Source organism: Rhinolophus sinicus, linkage group LG06, assembly GCF_036562045.2.
Source record: "Rhinolophus sinicus isolate RSC01 linkage group LG06, ASM3656204v1, whole genome shotgun sequence".
NCBI lineage: Eukaryota > Metazoa > Chordata > Mammalia > Chiroptera > Rhinolophidae > Rhinolophus > Rhinolophus sinicus.
In genome coordinates this window covers 82,475,416-82,491,550 of record NC_133756.1, presented here as the reverse complement: position 1 = coordinate 82,491,550, position 16,135 = coordinate 82,475,416, and the positions used below count along the sequence as shown (strand labels likewise).

General features: G+C 46.2%; 1 protein-coding gene across 14 annotated transcripts in view; it reads left to right on the top strand.

Moving 5' to 3' along the window:
• The first annotated feature begins 440 nt into the window (after positions 1 to 440).
• The window catches only part of CEP164 (centrosomal protein 164), a 90,787-nt gene continuing 75,092 nt past the window's right edge, over positions 441 to 16,135 (top strand). For 3 of the 14 annotated variants that reach the window (XM_074335419.1, XM_074335420.1, XM_074335418.1), the window contains exons 1-3: positions 11,281 to 11,407; positions 11,542 to 11,723; positions 13,529 to 13,640. In XM_074335419.1, coding sequence (XP_074191520.1) covers positions 11,337 to 11,407; positions 11,542 to 11,723; positions 13,529 to 13,640 — 365 coding nt within the window. In that variant the 5' untranslated portion in view covers positions 11,281 to 11,336. Of the gene's footprint in view, positions 567 to 1,001; positions 1,164 to 2,119; positions 2,215 to 7,183; positions 7,287 to 11,275; positions 11,408 to 11,541; positions 11,724 to 13,528; positions 13,641 to 16,135 lie in introns of those variants that run through there. The other 11 variants (XM_074335429.1, XM_074335421.1, XM_074335426.1 and 8 more) reach the window with 9 other exon arrangements.

Here is a 16,135-nt window from a genome sequence, read left to right as displayed (position 1 = left end):
GAGTAAGGGGAGCCTGTTTTTTTTTTTTTTTTTTGAGGGGTCTCCGTTACCTTACATTCACATTTCTTTGGTTTATTAAAGGCTCAATGGGCTGATGATTGATGATTAGTGTATTATTCATCTGATATTATTCACACTACTGAAAAATGGTGAGCAAGAAATTGTCTTAGTTAATTCACGTTACTATAAATACTGTGTCTCTTTCCTGCCTGCCAGAGAAGAAATTCCCCTCATTTCTAAATTCAGAGCTCTCTTTTAACCTCTTGCGGAACCCCATTCACCATCTTGGACTACAGCTCCCATCGTGCAACGGGAAACGTGCAGAACGCCTCCGTGATCTCACGGAATTGCTAACCAATCCAATCACAGAGCTCTCATTTAGCGACCTATTGACTCTGGGTAGAGGCGGGACACTCAGTTGCTAGGTTGGTACCCTCTCCGGAAGTGGTTGTTGGCCTCTGCAGGGCAACACCCCGGCGTCCCTAGAAGCGGGGAGCTGGGGTGGTGCTGAGGAAGCTTCGCTGAGACGAGAGCCTTCGCCCAGAGTCTCCCGGGGTTGGGGACAGGTGAGGACGTCCTCGAGGGAGGGGTTGGGCGGCAGGGAAAGGAGGGAAGCGGGAGAGTCGAGGCACTCTTGGGTGCCTACGAGCGGGGTATGCACGAGCGTGGGAGGGAACTGAGAGAAGTGGAAGAGGAGCGGCCGGACTAGTGTGCATCTATTCAAAAATCTGAGTAGTAGAAAGGGCCCTGGGCCCGGTGCTGGCGAGGGAGTGAGCGCGGGCACTGGGCAACGTCCTCTTGCTCGTCCGCTCGTTTAATTGCCCTATTCTTAGTGGGTAAGGCCTGGCCTTCGAACCTTGCTTGAATACCTCTCGTGTAGGGAAGCTTTCCCCAGGTCTGAATTTGGGGTTAGCCAGACCCTTTGCCGTCTCTTGGGCAGCAGGGAAAATTAGGAAGTTTTTGGTTTTATTTTTAACTCTTCTCGCATTGATTAAAATCAGCCTTCACCTGGTTTCGCTGTCCTCACTTGGCTTCCAAGATCCCTCTCTCCTGGTTGTTTTAACAAAGCCCTCCTCAGCCGCGTCTGGAGGCCCCGCCCTTCTACTCCTCAAGGCCAGCTCTGCGTGATTTCACCCCGAGGTTCAGTTGCCAACTATTTAAAGGTGACTCCCCAAACTGCAGTCCAGCTAGACTTTTCCCGAGCTCAGACCTGCTTACTGATCATCCCCAACTGCACGCTTCTCCGACCTTCCTGGCCTCCCCAGATCTGTAGTTCCTGTCTTAGTGAAGGACTTCACCATTCACTTAGTCAAGTCTGCACCTGGAACTCATTCATCCAATATGTACTGCAAACATTTGTTGGGTATTTCCTATATTCTCAGCAGTATACTAGGTGGGGCTATCGGGCAAGGCGTAGAAATGAACAGGTAACAATGAACAGGATACTGGCTAAAGTGCTCTGATTTCCTCCTCCCTCTCTCTCACTTGCTGTAGACATCAGGTCCTGTTCTGCACCTAATACCTATAGAATGTAGTTCTTCCTTTCCATGCTCACAGCCACTAGTTTAGTTCATAATTTCTTGCCTGTGCTTTTAGGATAATTTCCTAAGTGATCCCTCTGCCTCTGTTCTTGCCCTCTGATTAGTTCTAACACAGCTCAGCTGTCATACTTATGTGAAATCCCTTGATGGCTGCTCACCACGTACAGGCTGCAGCCCTTTGTAATAAGCTCCTTGCCTTCCACTGTAGATCTCTCTTTTGCTACCCCTCCCATTGTCCCTCACACTCTGGTCATGTCAGAGTGGTTAGAGCTCAGGCTTTGGAGTCACGTAGATGTGGGTGTGTGCAGGTTCTGCTGTATCATTTACTAACAAACCGTGGGCAAAAATGTTTTTTAACTTTGCCGACCCTCAGTTTCCTTATTTGAAAATTGGGGATAATACTCTCTACCTAGGTGAGAGGATGGGGTGAGATGATGTGTCTAAAGCATTAGTACAATTCTTGGAACATAGGAAGTGTTCAGTGAATATAAGCTTTTGTTGTCAGAATCAATTCTCTGCACCCACCATAGTCTTTCCTCCCTCTTTGCCTTTGTGTATGCTGTTTCTTCTGCCTCAAGTTCCCTTCCTCCCTTATCCGGGTGAACTACTGCGTATCCTTCAAGAATCGTCTCAGTGGTCCTCTACTCTGTGATGCTTTCCCTGATCTTCCAAAGTAAGATTAGTTGCTTTTACTTCTGTGTCTTGTTGTATTTTCTGTTACTTCCCTTAATGTGCTCAACATATAATCACGTGTTTACGTGTTTGGCCTTCTGACTAGGCTGAGCTGGAGTTCAAGCCCGTGTGTCATCACCTTTGTAGCCCTAACAGTTAGCACAGTGCTTGACCCATGGTAGGTGTGCAATAACTGCTTACTGAATGTCTGAATGTCTTAACTTATATTCCCTGGTACTGGATTTGTCCTCTGAACAATGTAGAATAAGCCCTTTACAAATGTGAATAGTAATAACAGCAACTGATATTTATTGAGATTTTACTTTGTTTTAAGTATTTTACATGTATTGAATCATAACTCTCACAACCCTTTGCGATGGATATTATTTCCCTCATTTTGCAGATGAGGACTCTGAGGCAGCTTGCCCAGCAGGGAGGTGGTGGAGTGGGGATGAAAGCCAAGAATGCTCTAAAACCTGTGCTCATTACTACTACATAATCAACTCTAATGTCTTCCACCTTCTCCCTAAACCCTTCTCTAATAAATCTCCCTCCCTTCTCCATGACCTTTTATAATTGTTCAAGCAGGGAGGAAGAAATAAATATGCAGGGGACTCTAATTATGAATATGTGTGTAAATGCTCTATTAGTGTTCAGATGTATCGAACATTCTGGCTATGCTGACAAACCAGTGTTTTCAGGAAGGTAACGGCAATATTGAGGGGTTGGGGAACAGTGGCATATATTGAATGGAAGGGAATACTTAGCTTGGAGTAGAGAAGCATTGGGTTCTCTCTGTAGCTCCAGAGGGCAGAACAGGCAAATGGGAGGAAATTTCTTAGAAATTGATTTTTGGCTTACTGTGGGAAAGACCTTTCCATAGTTAAGAATTGTCTAAGTGCGGCAATAACATCAGTAATACTGCTACATTAGTCTAACATGTGTTGTGTACCAGGGACTGTGGTAGGTACTTTATGAGAAGGATCTTATTTCATCCTCAGAGAACCTTTTGATGGAGACTATCACGATTGTTTCCATTATACACACGAGGAATAGAGAGGTGAAGGACCTTGCCTAATTTGCCTAAGGTCATACAACTGGTAAGCGAGAGAGCTGGGATTTGAATCCAGGTGTTTTGAGCCCCAAAGCTGGTACTTTGGCCACTACACTGTCTGTTATTTAAAGCATAGAGAGGAAACATTTGGCATGCGAGGGGCTTTAGATCAAAGCTCTTCTGGGCTTTTCTGGCTCTTGAGATTCTTTGGTGTATGTTAGTGGTTTATAGCAGAGACAGAGCTCCTCTAGTTTACATACCTTATGTTGGGCTTGGTCAGAAAATGCAGAGCAGGGAGGAGTCATGGCCCTCATACGTTTGTGGTTTAACAGGAGAGTTGGAACACATTCTCATGAAAAAAGAAATATTAAGAGTCATATGCCTATGAACACATGAAAACTGCTTTCACTGCTGAGGAGGTTATGCGTGGATGGGAGAGGCTAAGGTGAGCCAGGGAGGGCTTCCAGGAGGAGGTGTTTCTGGGATTGGCAGGAGGTGGATAAATGCAATTGGATGATCCCTTCCCTACAATTGTTATGGCTCATAGAGGGTTTCAGGCTTGGTGACAAGTAGATCTCTTCTGGTTTCATCTGATCTGTTGGTAAGTGCTAGGTACATGGAATATAATTTTGAAGCCATGTCTAGGGTGCTATAATTGACCAGTGATGTCCCTCAAGGTTTCAGGCTTGGCGGTAAATGTTAGGACATGTGCTATGTATTTGCCACAGCAGATCTCAGGGCTGCTTCCTTAGATATCTTCTCGTCTGTTATCACTGTACCCAAAGTTATCATTATCTCTCACTTAGACTAGCTCACGGTTTCCTACCGAATCTCGTTGGTTTTCTTCCTTCTAATCTGGCCTCCATTGCAGTCCGTATTCCCAGTGGCTGCCAGATAGATCTTATTAAAATGTCTATCTAGAAAAACCCTTTTCCTGGCTTTCAGCTCTCTTATTTTAAAGACGGCGCTCTGGGCATGACCTGCCTTCCACCCACCTCCCCAGCATCATCTTCAGCCGTGCTTCCTCTTGCTTTAGACACATCATCTCACCTCGTCCTCTCCGCTAGGTAGAGATTATTGTCCCAGCTTCTTCCTGTTGAAGTGCCTTTGCGCGCTACTGCGTCTGTTAGAACATCTCTTCCTCTTTGTCGGGTGGATACCTACTCATCCTTCAGCATAGGCTTCATCTCAGTCAAGCTCATTTCTTCCAGAGCTCTTAACCTCATGTATAATTACACATTTATCTGTGACTGGTTGTCCCCCTCCCTCACTAGACTGTAGCCCCAGGGGATTAGCAGCAGAATCTGTTTTTAATCACCAGTGCATCTCTAGTGCCCCCCAAATAAATAAACCTAGCTCAATACATAGTGCTCAAATGAGGAGGTGAGCTCTAGTAGCCATTAAGCAAATATGGTTTCTCTTCCCACACCTTCCTGAGTCCTACAATCCTGCCTTTTGGCACTGTCCTATCCCACATCTTTTCTGAAGGCAGGCAAGGCGAGGAAAGAAGGTAGAATATAGCCCACCCATATTTTAGGTGTTTTTTTTTTTCTGGCAGAAGGTTTGTTTGACATTTGAGTGATCCATGAGTTCAGATTTTCCAGGTTCTTCCTAACCTTTAAATAGTTAAACATAGGTAATTTTGTATATACCTAACGAGGACAGATACTGCCTGCCCCCTGCTTTTGGAGATAGGCTATTCTGGAGATAGGCAGCGTGTCTCAAATGCAGAATTTCTCAGACTCTCTGAGATAGTAGATACAAGGCCTTGTATAGCTCTCTGCCTGTTGGATTGAACAATGTCCAGCCTGATGTTCAGGCCGATACTGAGTCCTCCCTTCCCAGGGATCCCTGCCCCTTCTCTTTACATCTCCTCCCCAACTAAGAGGACTGAAGATGCCAGGGACTCCTTACGCCATGAGGCAGTGGGCCACATCTACTGCCCTAGGTCCTGGCTCTTCTCTGCTTTTTTGGAGTTGGTACCCTTACTAATCTCTGACTGTGTGTGCAGAGCTTGAGCAGTATGTCCACAGGGGGTTATGGGTTCTTAGGGTAGGGAGCAGATTCCCATTTGGGCTTATGTACTGCAGAGAGGACTGCCTTTTACTTTAGCCTTTCTTACTGAGGCACTGCTCCACGTTACTGCTTGGAGGTGTCATGATGGAAATGAGAGGCAGCAAAGCGTGGCTCCCTTGGGTCCATTGGACTGACAAAGGGAACCATGTCTTGTGAGTCCTAAGGCAGGACACCTCCCTTCCCTTCTCCCTGCTGTCAGGCTGCAGAGAGGACCATGGTAGTGGTCTCTCATAGATCCTTTGCCGTTTATCAGGGTCCCTCTCTAGGAATCTTGGAACAGATTCAGAGTCATCAGATCTGGCCACTTCCTGAGCAGTCATTGCAGGCCATGTCCCGACCTCCTTTTGATGACAAGTTCTTTCTGCTCACTTGCCCTACTTTCGGAGGGCTGTGTCATGCTCACCGTTCCAGGTGGAATAGTGACAGCTTCTGAAGAGGTGGCTACAGGAGAGGTCAGGACCTGCTCCTCCGGACCCTGTTGTCACACGGGGGTGGCTGATGCCTCCTTAGTTGGGGGTCGTACTCTGAGCAGAGCAGTCTATGGCAGCCACTTTACAGGGTGACTTGTCTCTGTATCATCGGGCTTCAGCACGGGGGCTGCCAAAGGGGAGGGTTGGCGTTACCTGGGGGTCCTGGGGTAGTTGCAGGAGTAGGGATTGGAAGGGAGGAGCAATTCTAGAACTGCACCAGCTTGTCAGTTGAAGAATTTGGTACTGCCCATCCCTGGGGCTAGAAACCTTGAATGCAAGGTGGACTCCTTTCTACCCCCATGTCCCAGTCTTGTTAAACCTAACATCACAACGTCCCTCATGTCTGTCCCTTCTTTTCCATTTCCACTGCTTCTGCCCTACTTTAAACCCTCATCATCTTTCACCTGGATGGCAGCCTCCTCAGCGGTTTTCCTGACACCAGTCTCTTTTCTTCAATCCAGCCATGCCACTCCTGTCAGAGTTTTCATCTTAAAAGAAAGGTCACTCTGTGTCATTTTCTTTCACTAAAGCCCTCAGTGATCCCCCTTTGCTACAGGGCAGAGTCGAGGCTCCTTAGCATGGTATTGTACAAGGCTGCAAGGCTCTGCAAGACCAGACCCTGACCTGGCTTTCCACCGCAGTCCCTGCCATGCATGCTGGTATCCAGGACATTGTCTGCACGTGATGTCCCCTCTGCCTAGAATAGCTGTCTCCACTCTCGGAACTCTTACCAGCCTTCAGTATCCAGCTCCTTGACAAAGCCTTTCTTCATCCTTTCAGTGGGAATATGTTATTTCTCTCAGTACTCTCAGAGCAGGATGCTTTTCCCTTCTGCTCTGTACTACTGTTGAGGTTGTGTATGTGCTACCTCCACTAAAGGGTAAACTCCCTGGGGGTGCTGTTAAATGTAAACAGGGACATGCAGATAGGGACATGTATGAAGACAGTGTGACCACACTGGGGTATGTTGGTATATGGGCAGCGGGGGCAGGGAGCCGCTAGTTGTTTCGGTCACTAGGGTTTTCTAAGTAGGGGTCCTACACTGTTAATTCTTCCTCCCATTTGAGGGGGAGAGGAAGTCTAAACTCTGAGAGAGCTGGGTTTTCAGATCTTTTGTGGTCTACTGAATGTTCAGTAGGCCTTTGGGAGATGTGTCTCAGGGAACTTTCCAGGGCACAGAGCCTGTAAGGCCTGAGTTCTGAGTGGTTGCACTTACCCGCCACTTTCCCTGGCATCTGGAATATCCCTGGCTAAGCTGGCTTGCAGGTCTGTTCTGACCCAGGGGCTCCATGACCCAGCTCCGACTTTTCCTTTTCTAAGCTGGGTCACTGATTTTCTTTCTGGGTGGGTGGGGGGTCTCTGGGATCTAGGCGTTCGAGCCCAGACCAGTCATGGCCGGGAGACCCATCCGTATAGGAGACCAACTAGTTCTGGAGGAAGATTATGATGAGAATTACATCCCCAGTGAGCAAGGTAAGAGGCCTGGGGTATATTGTACTAGTTCTTTGAGGGCAGGAATTATCTCTGATTTATTTGTGTTCTTCCAATGCAAAGTATGGTACATGCATAGAGCTGCTTGTTATAGTTGGGTTAGATCAGGGTTGGTAAACTATTGCCCATGGGCCTAACCTGGCCTGTTGCTTGTTTTTGTAAATAAAGTTTTATCAGACAACAGCCATGCTTATTCATGTGTTGTCTATGGCAACTTTCATGCTACAAGGGCAGTGTTAAGTAGTTGTCACAGAAACTATATGACCCACAAAACCTAAAATATTAAACCTAAAATATTTACTGTTTGGCCATTTACAGAAGTGTGCTGACCGCATGATTAATTTTAAATGAAAGTATAGTAGGGGGTATTAGGAAATACAGTGTGTATTGAGGCCAGGGGAAACCCAGTTTCTTAAGAACAAACTAAAGCCGTTTTTTAAAAAACAACGTTATTAATAGCAATAATAACAAAATTTATTCAGTGCTACTATGTGCCATTGTCTGCAGTAAGAACTCTATATGTAACTGTATTTCGTTTTCAACCTTTATAGCAAGTCATGAGTTAGGTACTATTATTATCCCCATTTTACATATGAGGAAACCAAGGCACAGAAAGGTTAACTTCCCTCCAGCCACACAGGTCTGCTAAGGTTCATCCCCAGATGTTCTTACTCTAGGGCATGCACTTTGAAGCACTATGCTATTTTGTAGGGTGAAGGTTCTTTTGAAATTCTCATGAGTTACAGAGCTGGACACACAAATTTTGCTTATAATTCCGAGGGTTTGTGGGCCTGTTAGGGAGCGGGGAAGAACTCTTGCACCCTCAGGTTTCCATGGATCCAACATTAAACCCCAGATTTTGCTTACAGCATAGGATTTTGTTTGTTTACCATGCAGAAATTTTTCATTTTCTTTTTTTTTTTTGATTGGCTAAGAAAACTTTATTATACTCCATGTGTTCAGGAAACTCATACATGCACACACACATACACAAACACACACAGGCACGCATGCACGTACACGCAGCTAATACTGCTCAAGGCACTGGCCACTGGGCACAGAGTGGCCTCAGAGTTGAGAATCTGCCCAGAATTCTGCTCTGGTCCCTCCTCACTCGCTCTTCAGGCCCATGCATGCAGGCAGGGGCCCACGTAGGTTTCCTGGAGGCAGCACCGTCACAGCACCAGGCAGGGCCCTTGCTCCGTCCCGGCCCTGCACCAGGTCCTCTCCGCGCCTGCTCTGCAAGGTCCCTCTCGGGTTATTAAGGCACGAGGACTACACAGCAGGTCCGTGATCTCCTCTGAAGTGTCACTGGGTAAACTGGAGCCTGGGGGTTCTTCTGGGGATGCCGTGGAGGGCCCCACTGCTCTGGGCATGACTGGGGGGGTGCTCTGGACCAGACTTTTGCTGCGGCGGCTGAGTGTGGTGTCCTCTGGTCAGCAGACTCTTCGTGCTGGCGTGACTGTCTGCATCACCACCGCTGGCCACTGGGATGGATGGGTTGCTGAGGGCTCGCCAGCCACCCCTGAGCATTTCTCTGTCTCAGTGATCATGCGGCCCCAGGTCTTGCTGTGCTCACCGTATGTGGCCCGCTTCTGCTGCTGTTGCAGCACCCATTCCCGGCAAGTCCGATACTCCCGGGCAAACTCCCGCAGCCTATGGCAGACCTGCATGTTGTGCACTTCATGGGCTGCCTGTGCTGTGTACCCCAGGTACAGCAGGAAGGCATGGAACCTGTTGCAGCCACGGCGATGCACGATCCACAGCGTGGCAACGCGGTGGGCACACTGCGCCAGGAAGTGGGTGAGGCGGGCTCGCAGGGCTGGGGCCAGCTCATGCTTGGCCAAGCTCCGCAGACTCTCCTCAGCTGCCCAGCTTCTCAGTCAGCTGCTCAAAGCCCACCTTGGCATTACGGGTCAGGGAGGGGATTTCTGAGTACAGGTTGGAGGAAACAGGCCGAGTCTGGAGCACCAAGGAGCGAGATGGTGCAGCAGTGACTGCCGGCGCTCTGTGTCCGCCACCTCTCCCACCTTCTCCAGGTAGCTCAGCTCAAAGCTACTGCTCTGGGAGCCATTGAGGAAGTTTCCCACAGCCAGCCAGGTGGCCAAGATGCAGCAGAAGATGGCATTTTGCACCAGCTCTTCCAAGCCCACTTTCAGGTCAAAACAGTGGTGCTGTGGTTTCCCGCTCTGTGCTGTCAGAATCCAGCTTGAAGGCTCAGAGTTGTAGGCAGGTGACCAGGTTCCTGATGGAGACAAGAGTCATCAGGAAATTCTCAGCTGGGCGAAATTGTATATTTTCATTTTAAATTTATCAGTCCATTTTCACATAGCCTCTGAATTTTGTATCATAGTTAGTAAAGCCTGCCCTACTCCAAGGATGAACACTTCTCTCATGTTTTCCTCTAGGTTTGTCCCCAACCATTCATGGAATAGCTCACCTTTCCCCCACTGAATGGGGGGCTGCCTGTGTACATTTGGGTGTACTTTCTCTTCCGTAGGATTGTCTATTCATAATGCCAGTGCCATACTCTTAATTCCTGAGGCTCAATAATACTAGTATTTAGTAGGACTGAAGTGCCCCATTGCTGTTTTCTTCAAAGTTTTCTTGGTTATCTTGTTCGTTTTATCTCCCCAGGAACTTCAGAATCACGCTGTCCAGTTCTAGGGAGGGCTCTGTATGTGGGGGCTGTTAGTGTCTTGGAAAAAATTGTGTTAAATTTATGAATGAGCCTAGAGGGGAGTGACAGCTTTATGAAGTTAAGTCTTCCTAGGCAAGAACGTTGTATTCCTTTCTGTTTGTGTCTGTTTTTTGTTTCTTAAGAGTGACTTAAAGTTTTTTTCATATAGGCTTTGTACATTTCTTGCTCAGTTTCTTAAATATTTTATCTTTTTGATTGCTGTTATAAATGGGTTCTAATTTTTTTTAAGGATCTTTATAAAAACTGTCTTCTGCTCAGTCCAAGTTTAGACACCCTAAGCTCAAACCACCATTTTCTCTTCTGGACGCTTACTGGCTTCCTACTTAGCCTCCCTGCTTATACTCCTGCCCGTCTCCAGTCTGCTCCACTTAGCACAAGAACGCTCTTCTTACAGTGTAAAGCAGATCACATCAGGGCTTTGATGATTAAAATCTTCTCTTATACTCAGCATAATACCCTTAGTGGGATGTGCAGGGCTCTGCATGACCTCGCCCTGACACCTGGCCTGGCTCATCCAGTGCCACTCTCTCCCTTGCTCACTCTGCCAGTCACTTGGCCTTTCTGACAGTCCCCAGATGGGCCAACCTACTGCTTGCCACAGGCCCTTTGCACCTGCTCTTCTGCTTGAATGCTCTTTCCTCATTGCTGTGCATGGCTGGCTCGTTTCCTCCTACAGGTTTTAGTTGTGTCACCATTCTGAGAAGTTTTCCTTGACTCTTTCTAAAGGAGTGCCTCCTCCACCTTGACGTTCTCTATTTCATACCTCATTTACTTCCTTGATTATGTTTATTAGAAGCTTCAATTCTTTGTATATTTTTCTGTTTACTTCTTCACTGGCTGTTTCTTTTGCTAGAATGTAAGCTTATAAGGACAGAGACCATTTCTCTCTCATTCATGGCACATAATGACTGGTAAATAGGAGGCATTCCAAAAATATTTGTGAAATCAATTAATAAATTCGTCCCTGGCTAGCCAAATTCCAGCTGGTCCTTTGAAAAAGTGGTTTTCCTTTCCTAGTCCACAGGTATGTCAATGTCAACCTCCAAACTCTCCACTGAGGTGACCCATGTTGTTGGTGCTTCTCTGGCCCGGGTTGTTATCAGCTTAAGCATCCATGCCCCTTGGGAATTTATTTTGTTACTCCTCGGGGCTCTGCACCTATCTTTTTTCTTCTAGGTGAGATAGGTCTTAACTCAGTTTACATATCTTTCTTTTCCTCCATATCTCTGGCAAAAGAGCACTTCTGAATGCTTGATTCCAAAAGAGTACAACAAAAGTATTAGAGTCCCATAATAATATATAGCAAAATTGAAAAAGAAACAACTCTCTTCATGGAAGAGAGGGTTCAGCGAGTGGGAAAGATACTGCCTGAGTATCATCTCACTTTCTCAGCTCTGACAGAGTAAGTCACTGTGTTCTCTCTGCTCCTATGGCACAATGCACCGCTCCCTGATAGCACCTATCACCTGCTTTGTACTCGTCTTTGGTAATTGTTCAGTGCATGCTTGTTGATTGAATGACACCCTTTGCACTAAGATTTTGCAGATCTTGGGAGAGCTTGTGTCCTGGTAAGGCTGCCCTCGTTCACAATGGCCCTAGCTGTGGCTGCTGGGATTCTTCCAGAGGCCCCTGCCACACTGAAGTCTTGGTCCGATTTATTTTGGCCTTTATCTTCAGATTTCATTCTTGGAGTACAGCAGTGGCATGCCTTGATTCAGGTATACCATTTATAACTGTAATTTAAGAAAATTATTATTTTTTAAAAGATTTTATTGGGGAAGGGGAACAGGACTTTATTGGGGAACAGTGTGTACTTCCAGGCCTTTTTTTCCAAGTCAAGTTGTCCTTTCAATCTTAGTTGTGGAGGGTGCTGTTCAGCTTCAAGTTGTCCTTTCAGTCTTAGTTGCAAAGGTTGTAGAGGGCGCAGCTCAGTTCCAGGTCCAGTTGCTGTTGCTAGTTGCAGGGGGCACAGCGCACCATCCCTTGCGGGAGTCGAAACCGGCAACCCTGTGGTTCAGAGGACGCGCTCCAACCAACTGAGCCATCCGGGAGGCAGCTCAGCTCAAGGTGCCGTGTTCAATCTTAGTTGCAGGGGGCAGAGCCCACCATCCCTTGTGGGACTCGAGTAGTTGAACTGGCAACCTTGTGGTTGACAGCCCACTGGCCCATGTGGGAATCGAACCGGCAGCCTTCGGAGTTAGGAGCACGGAGCTCCAACTGCCTGAGCCACCGGGCTGGCCCCTAAGAAAATTATTATATAGAAGTAATCCCTGCTCACTGAAGAAAATTTGGAAAGTAAGGCAGAATAGAACAGTTGTTTGGGAAGAAACCCTGTTTTTCCTTTACCCTCACACTCAGTGATTCTGAAACCAGATGTATGGATTTTCTTCCCACATCGACCAATTCTGCGACACCAGCTGGATGTCCTACACTTCAATTCAGTTCTGACATTATCTACATGGAGTTAGCCTTAGATCCCACAAGCTAAGGGCTCAGTTCTACAAGACTGCCCACACGTCAGAGGCCAGTCTCAAGTCCCAGGCTGTCCCTGGTGCTTCTGACTAACCAGCTGTACACCATAGTTCCCACGGTGCCATCCTCAGTTTCGATAATTTGCTAGAACAAGTGATAGAACTCAGGAAAACACTTATATTTACCAGCTTATTATATAATAAAGGACATGATAAAGAATATAGGTGAGGCTGACCCAATGGCTCAGGTGGTTGGAGCGCTGTGCTCCTAACGATGAAGTGACTGGTTCGATTCCCACATGGGCCAGTGGGCTGCGCCCTCTACAGCCAAGATTGTGAACAGCGCCTCCACCTGGAGCTGGGCTGCCGTGAGGCTGCCGTGCTTCCGACTGCCTCTGCCAGGTGGAGCGCAAGGCTCATAATACCAGCGTGGGCCAGGGAACTGCGTCTTCCACAACTAGATTGAGAAACAACACTTGAATCGGAGTGGAGGGGAGGAGAAAAAAAGTAAAGGTGAACATTCAGATGAAGAGATCCATGGGATAAGGTCTGAGAGGGAGGGTCCCAAGTGCAGGCACTTCTGTCCCCGTGGAGTTCGAGTACAGGGATGTGGATGTGTTCACCAACCTGCAAGCTCTGCACACGCCATAGTTTAGGGATTTTTCTGGAGGCATCATCATGTAGACCTGATCAACTAACTCATTTTCTAGCCCCTCTTCCCTGTCTGGAGAATGGAGGCGGGGGTGAGCCTGAAAGTTCCAAGCTTCTAATCATGGCCTGGTCTTTCTGGTGACCAACCGTCATCCAGCAGCCCTGTAGGAATCCACGAAGAGTCACCTCATTGGAAGAAAAATGTTCCTACTACTTAGGAAATCACAAGGGTTTTAGAAGCTCTTTCAGGAACTGGGGTCAAAGACCAAATATTAACAGCAACTGGTGGCAGAGACCAACACATGTATTTTTTATTATTTCACAGGTTGATTGTGATTCTTTTTCCTTTCATCTACTTCTCCACCCCTCTTACTTTTCTACCCTCCTGGCTGTCTTTGCAGAAATTCTTCAGTTTGCCAGAGAGATTGGTATTGATCCCATCAAGGAACCGGAACTGCTGTGGCTTGCGCGGGAGGGCATTGTGGCCTCACTGCCTGAGGAGTGGAAACCATGGTAAGTTAGCACGGGGGTGGCCCACTGACGGGGCCTGTCAGGTGGAGGGAGCCTGACACTGGAGATCAGCTTTAATCAGCCAGCTTCCGAAGCCCGCCCTGCATGGAGTTGGGAACAGCAATGGGCCATTCCTGTGCTGGGCTGCCTGATGCTTTGGCCTGAGCATGGGCCGACTTGGTGGTCCCTACGAGGGGTTCAGCACTTCTACTCAGGGGCCCAGTTGCTGCTGGCACCAGCATCTGATTTGGACACACTCAGGAGGTGTTGTCACTCCTTGCAGATTGATGTTGAGAATGATAATATTGAGGCCTCCTCAGCATGTCCAAAATGGATGCTGGTGCTAAAGAGGTTTATGTGAGGCTGCGCAGACTGGCAAGGGTTTCATCTTCTTCGGCGGCCCATACCTGACTTTGGGTAATCTTTTCAGGAATAGGTTCATAGTGGTGGATTCGTTCATATTTTCAGTTTCAGTTTGAGCTCTGGATTGGGAGGAGCACAGACTTACTCAGGTTATCTCAGGGAAACAGGTGAGGCAATAGACTGGCTGAGGTGGGGAAGCTAAAAGTCGCGGCAGCTGCTGTGTCTCTGTCCTTTTGAGGATATATTCTCTTCCTCTCTTGGTGATGCTGTTTTCTCTGTTTGGCACGTCTGCTCTGTTTCCCTCCTCATCGCATGCACAGAGCTCTGTCTTCAAGCTGTTTCCCTAAAGTGAGTGCCATTAGTTTATTTCCTGCTATAGCATGGGCTTTCCCTATGCTTGTCCCAAACTAGTCCCAGACGTCTTTGAGGTGTGTGTGTGTGTGGGTCCTCTCTTATGTTGGTATTGTGCAATTTGTGTGCAAGGTGTAATTATCCTGTTTTTACCCATCCATTTAATGTGTTGGCCATACTTCAAAATGCCTGCACGTGTAGCCTTACTCATCTCCACTGAAGAATTGTAATCCTTTTAGCTTCTCCTCACATGGCAGGCTCCCTGTTGTCTCGATCTTTTTAGCTGCGTTTCTTTGAACCTTCTCCAGTTTCATGACATCTTTCTTGTAGTGAATCCATCAGCACTGTACACAGTATTACAGGTGTTGAGGACTCATGGTTGTGTTGGTAGGATAATGGTTTCTGTTTTGTGTCCAATATCCACCCTGGGAGCCACCTTTGCCATATCTAATAATCTCTATCTTCTTTTTCTCTCTGTTTTTAACTTCGTATATATCTGTGTTGTTTTTGCTTTTTTGGATACATTTTTAAATTAAAAGCCACATGAGGAATGTAATCAGTATAGTAACACCTTAATATACACATACTCAATAAATAAATGGCTACAGCGATGTTAAAAAAAAAAAAAAAGGTGAATAGAAGGAAGGAAACTCATTTGTTATCACCAGCTGTGTGCCAGGCTTCGTGCCAGCTGCCTTTACGTACCTGCTGGCTGTGGCTGACACTCTCCCATCCTGTAAGGAGAGTGTGAAGTATATCTCACTTTTTAAAATATCAAGTCATTAAAACTTATGTATACATGTCATCTTTTACCCTTACTCCCAATCCCAAGAGTGAGTAACTAGTAAATTGCTTCTAGACTTTTAAAACACACAGACATACGCACACCCCACACTTTTTGTTTTTTAAATGTAAGTGCTATACTGTATATATTGCTCTTGTATGTCAGTGTGTAAAGGTCTACCTCATTTTTTTATCAGCTGCATATTTTTCATAGGTAGATGTACCATAATTTTTTAAAAAAATCCCAATTTAGTTAACCAGTTATATTGAAGGGTATTTAGATATTTTCCCAAATTGACCATTATGTGTGGATCTAGTTCTGGATTCGCTGCTCTCTTCCATTTATGTTTATCTGCCTTTGTACCAGGGTCAAACTGTTGTGATTACTGTAGCTTTATTATAAATCTTAAAATCATTTAGGGTAAATCCTGCAACTTTATTCTCCATTTTCAAAGTTGTATTACAGGTCCATTGCATTCCCATATGAATTTTAGAATCAGTTTGCCATTTTCTAAAAAAACATCCTGTTAGGATTTTGATTGGGATAACTTTGAATCTGTAAATCAGTTTGGGGAGAATTGACATCTAAAGCAATATTGAGTCTTCCAACCCATGAACAAGGTCTATCTCTTTAATCAGTTTGTCTATAATATCTCTAAGGAATGTTTTGTAGTGTTTAGTATACATCTTGCCCATGTTTTGTCAGATTTATTCCTAAGTAGTTCATATTTTTCACGATTCTGCAAATGGTATATTTAAAATTTTTAATTTCTAATTGTTTGTTACTTTTATGCAGAAATAAAATTGGTTTTTGTATATTGATTTTATATCTTGCAACCTTGCTAAACTCACTTATGTCAGTTCTAGTAGCTTTTTTGTAGATTCCCTAGGATTTCCTACACAGATGATCATGTCTTCTGGGATTAAAGACATTTTTACTTCTTCCTTTCTAATGTGGATACGTTTTTATTTCTACTTCTTGTCTTTCTGCACTGACTAAG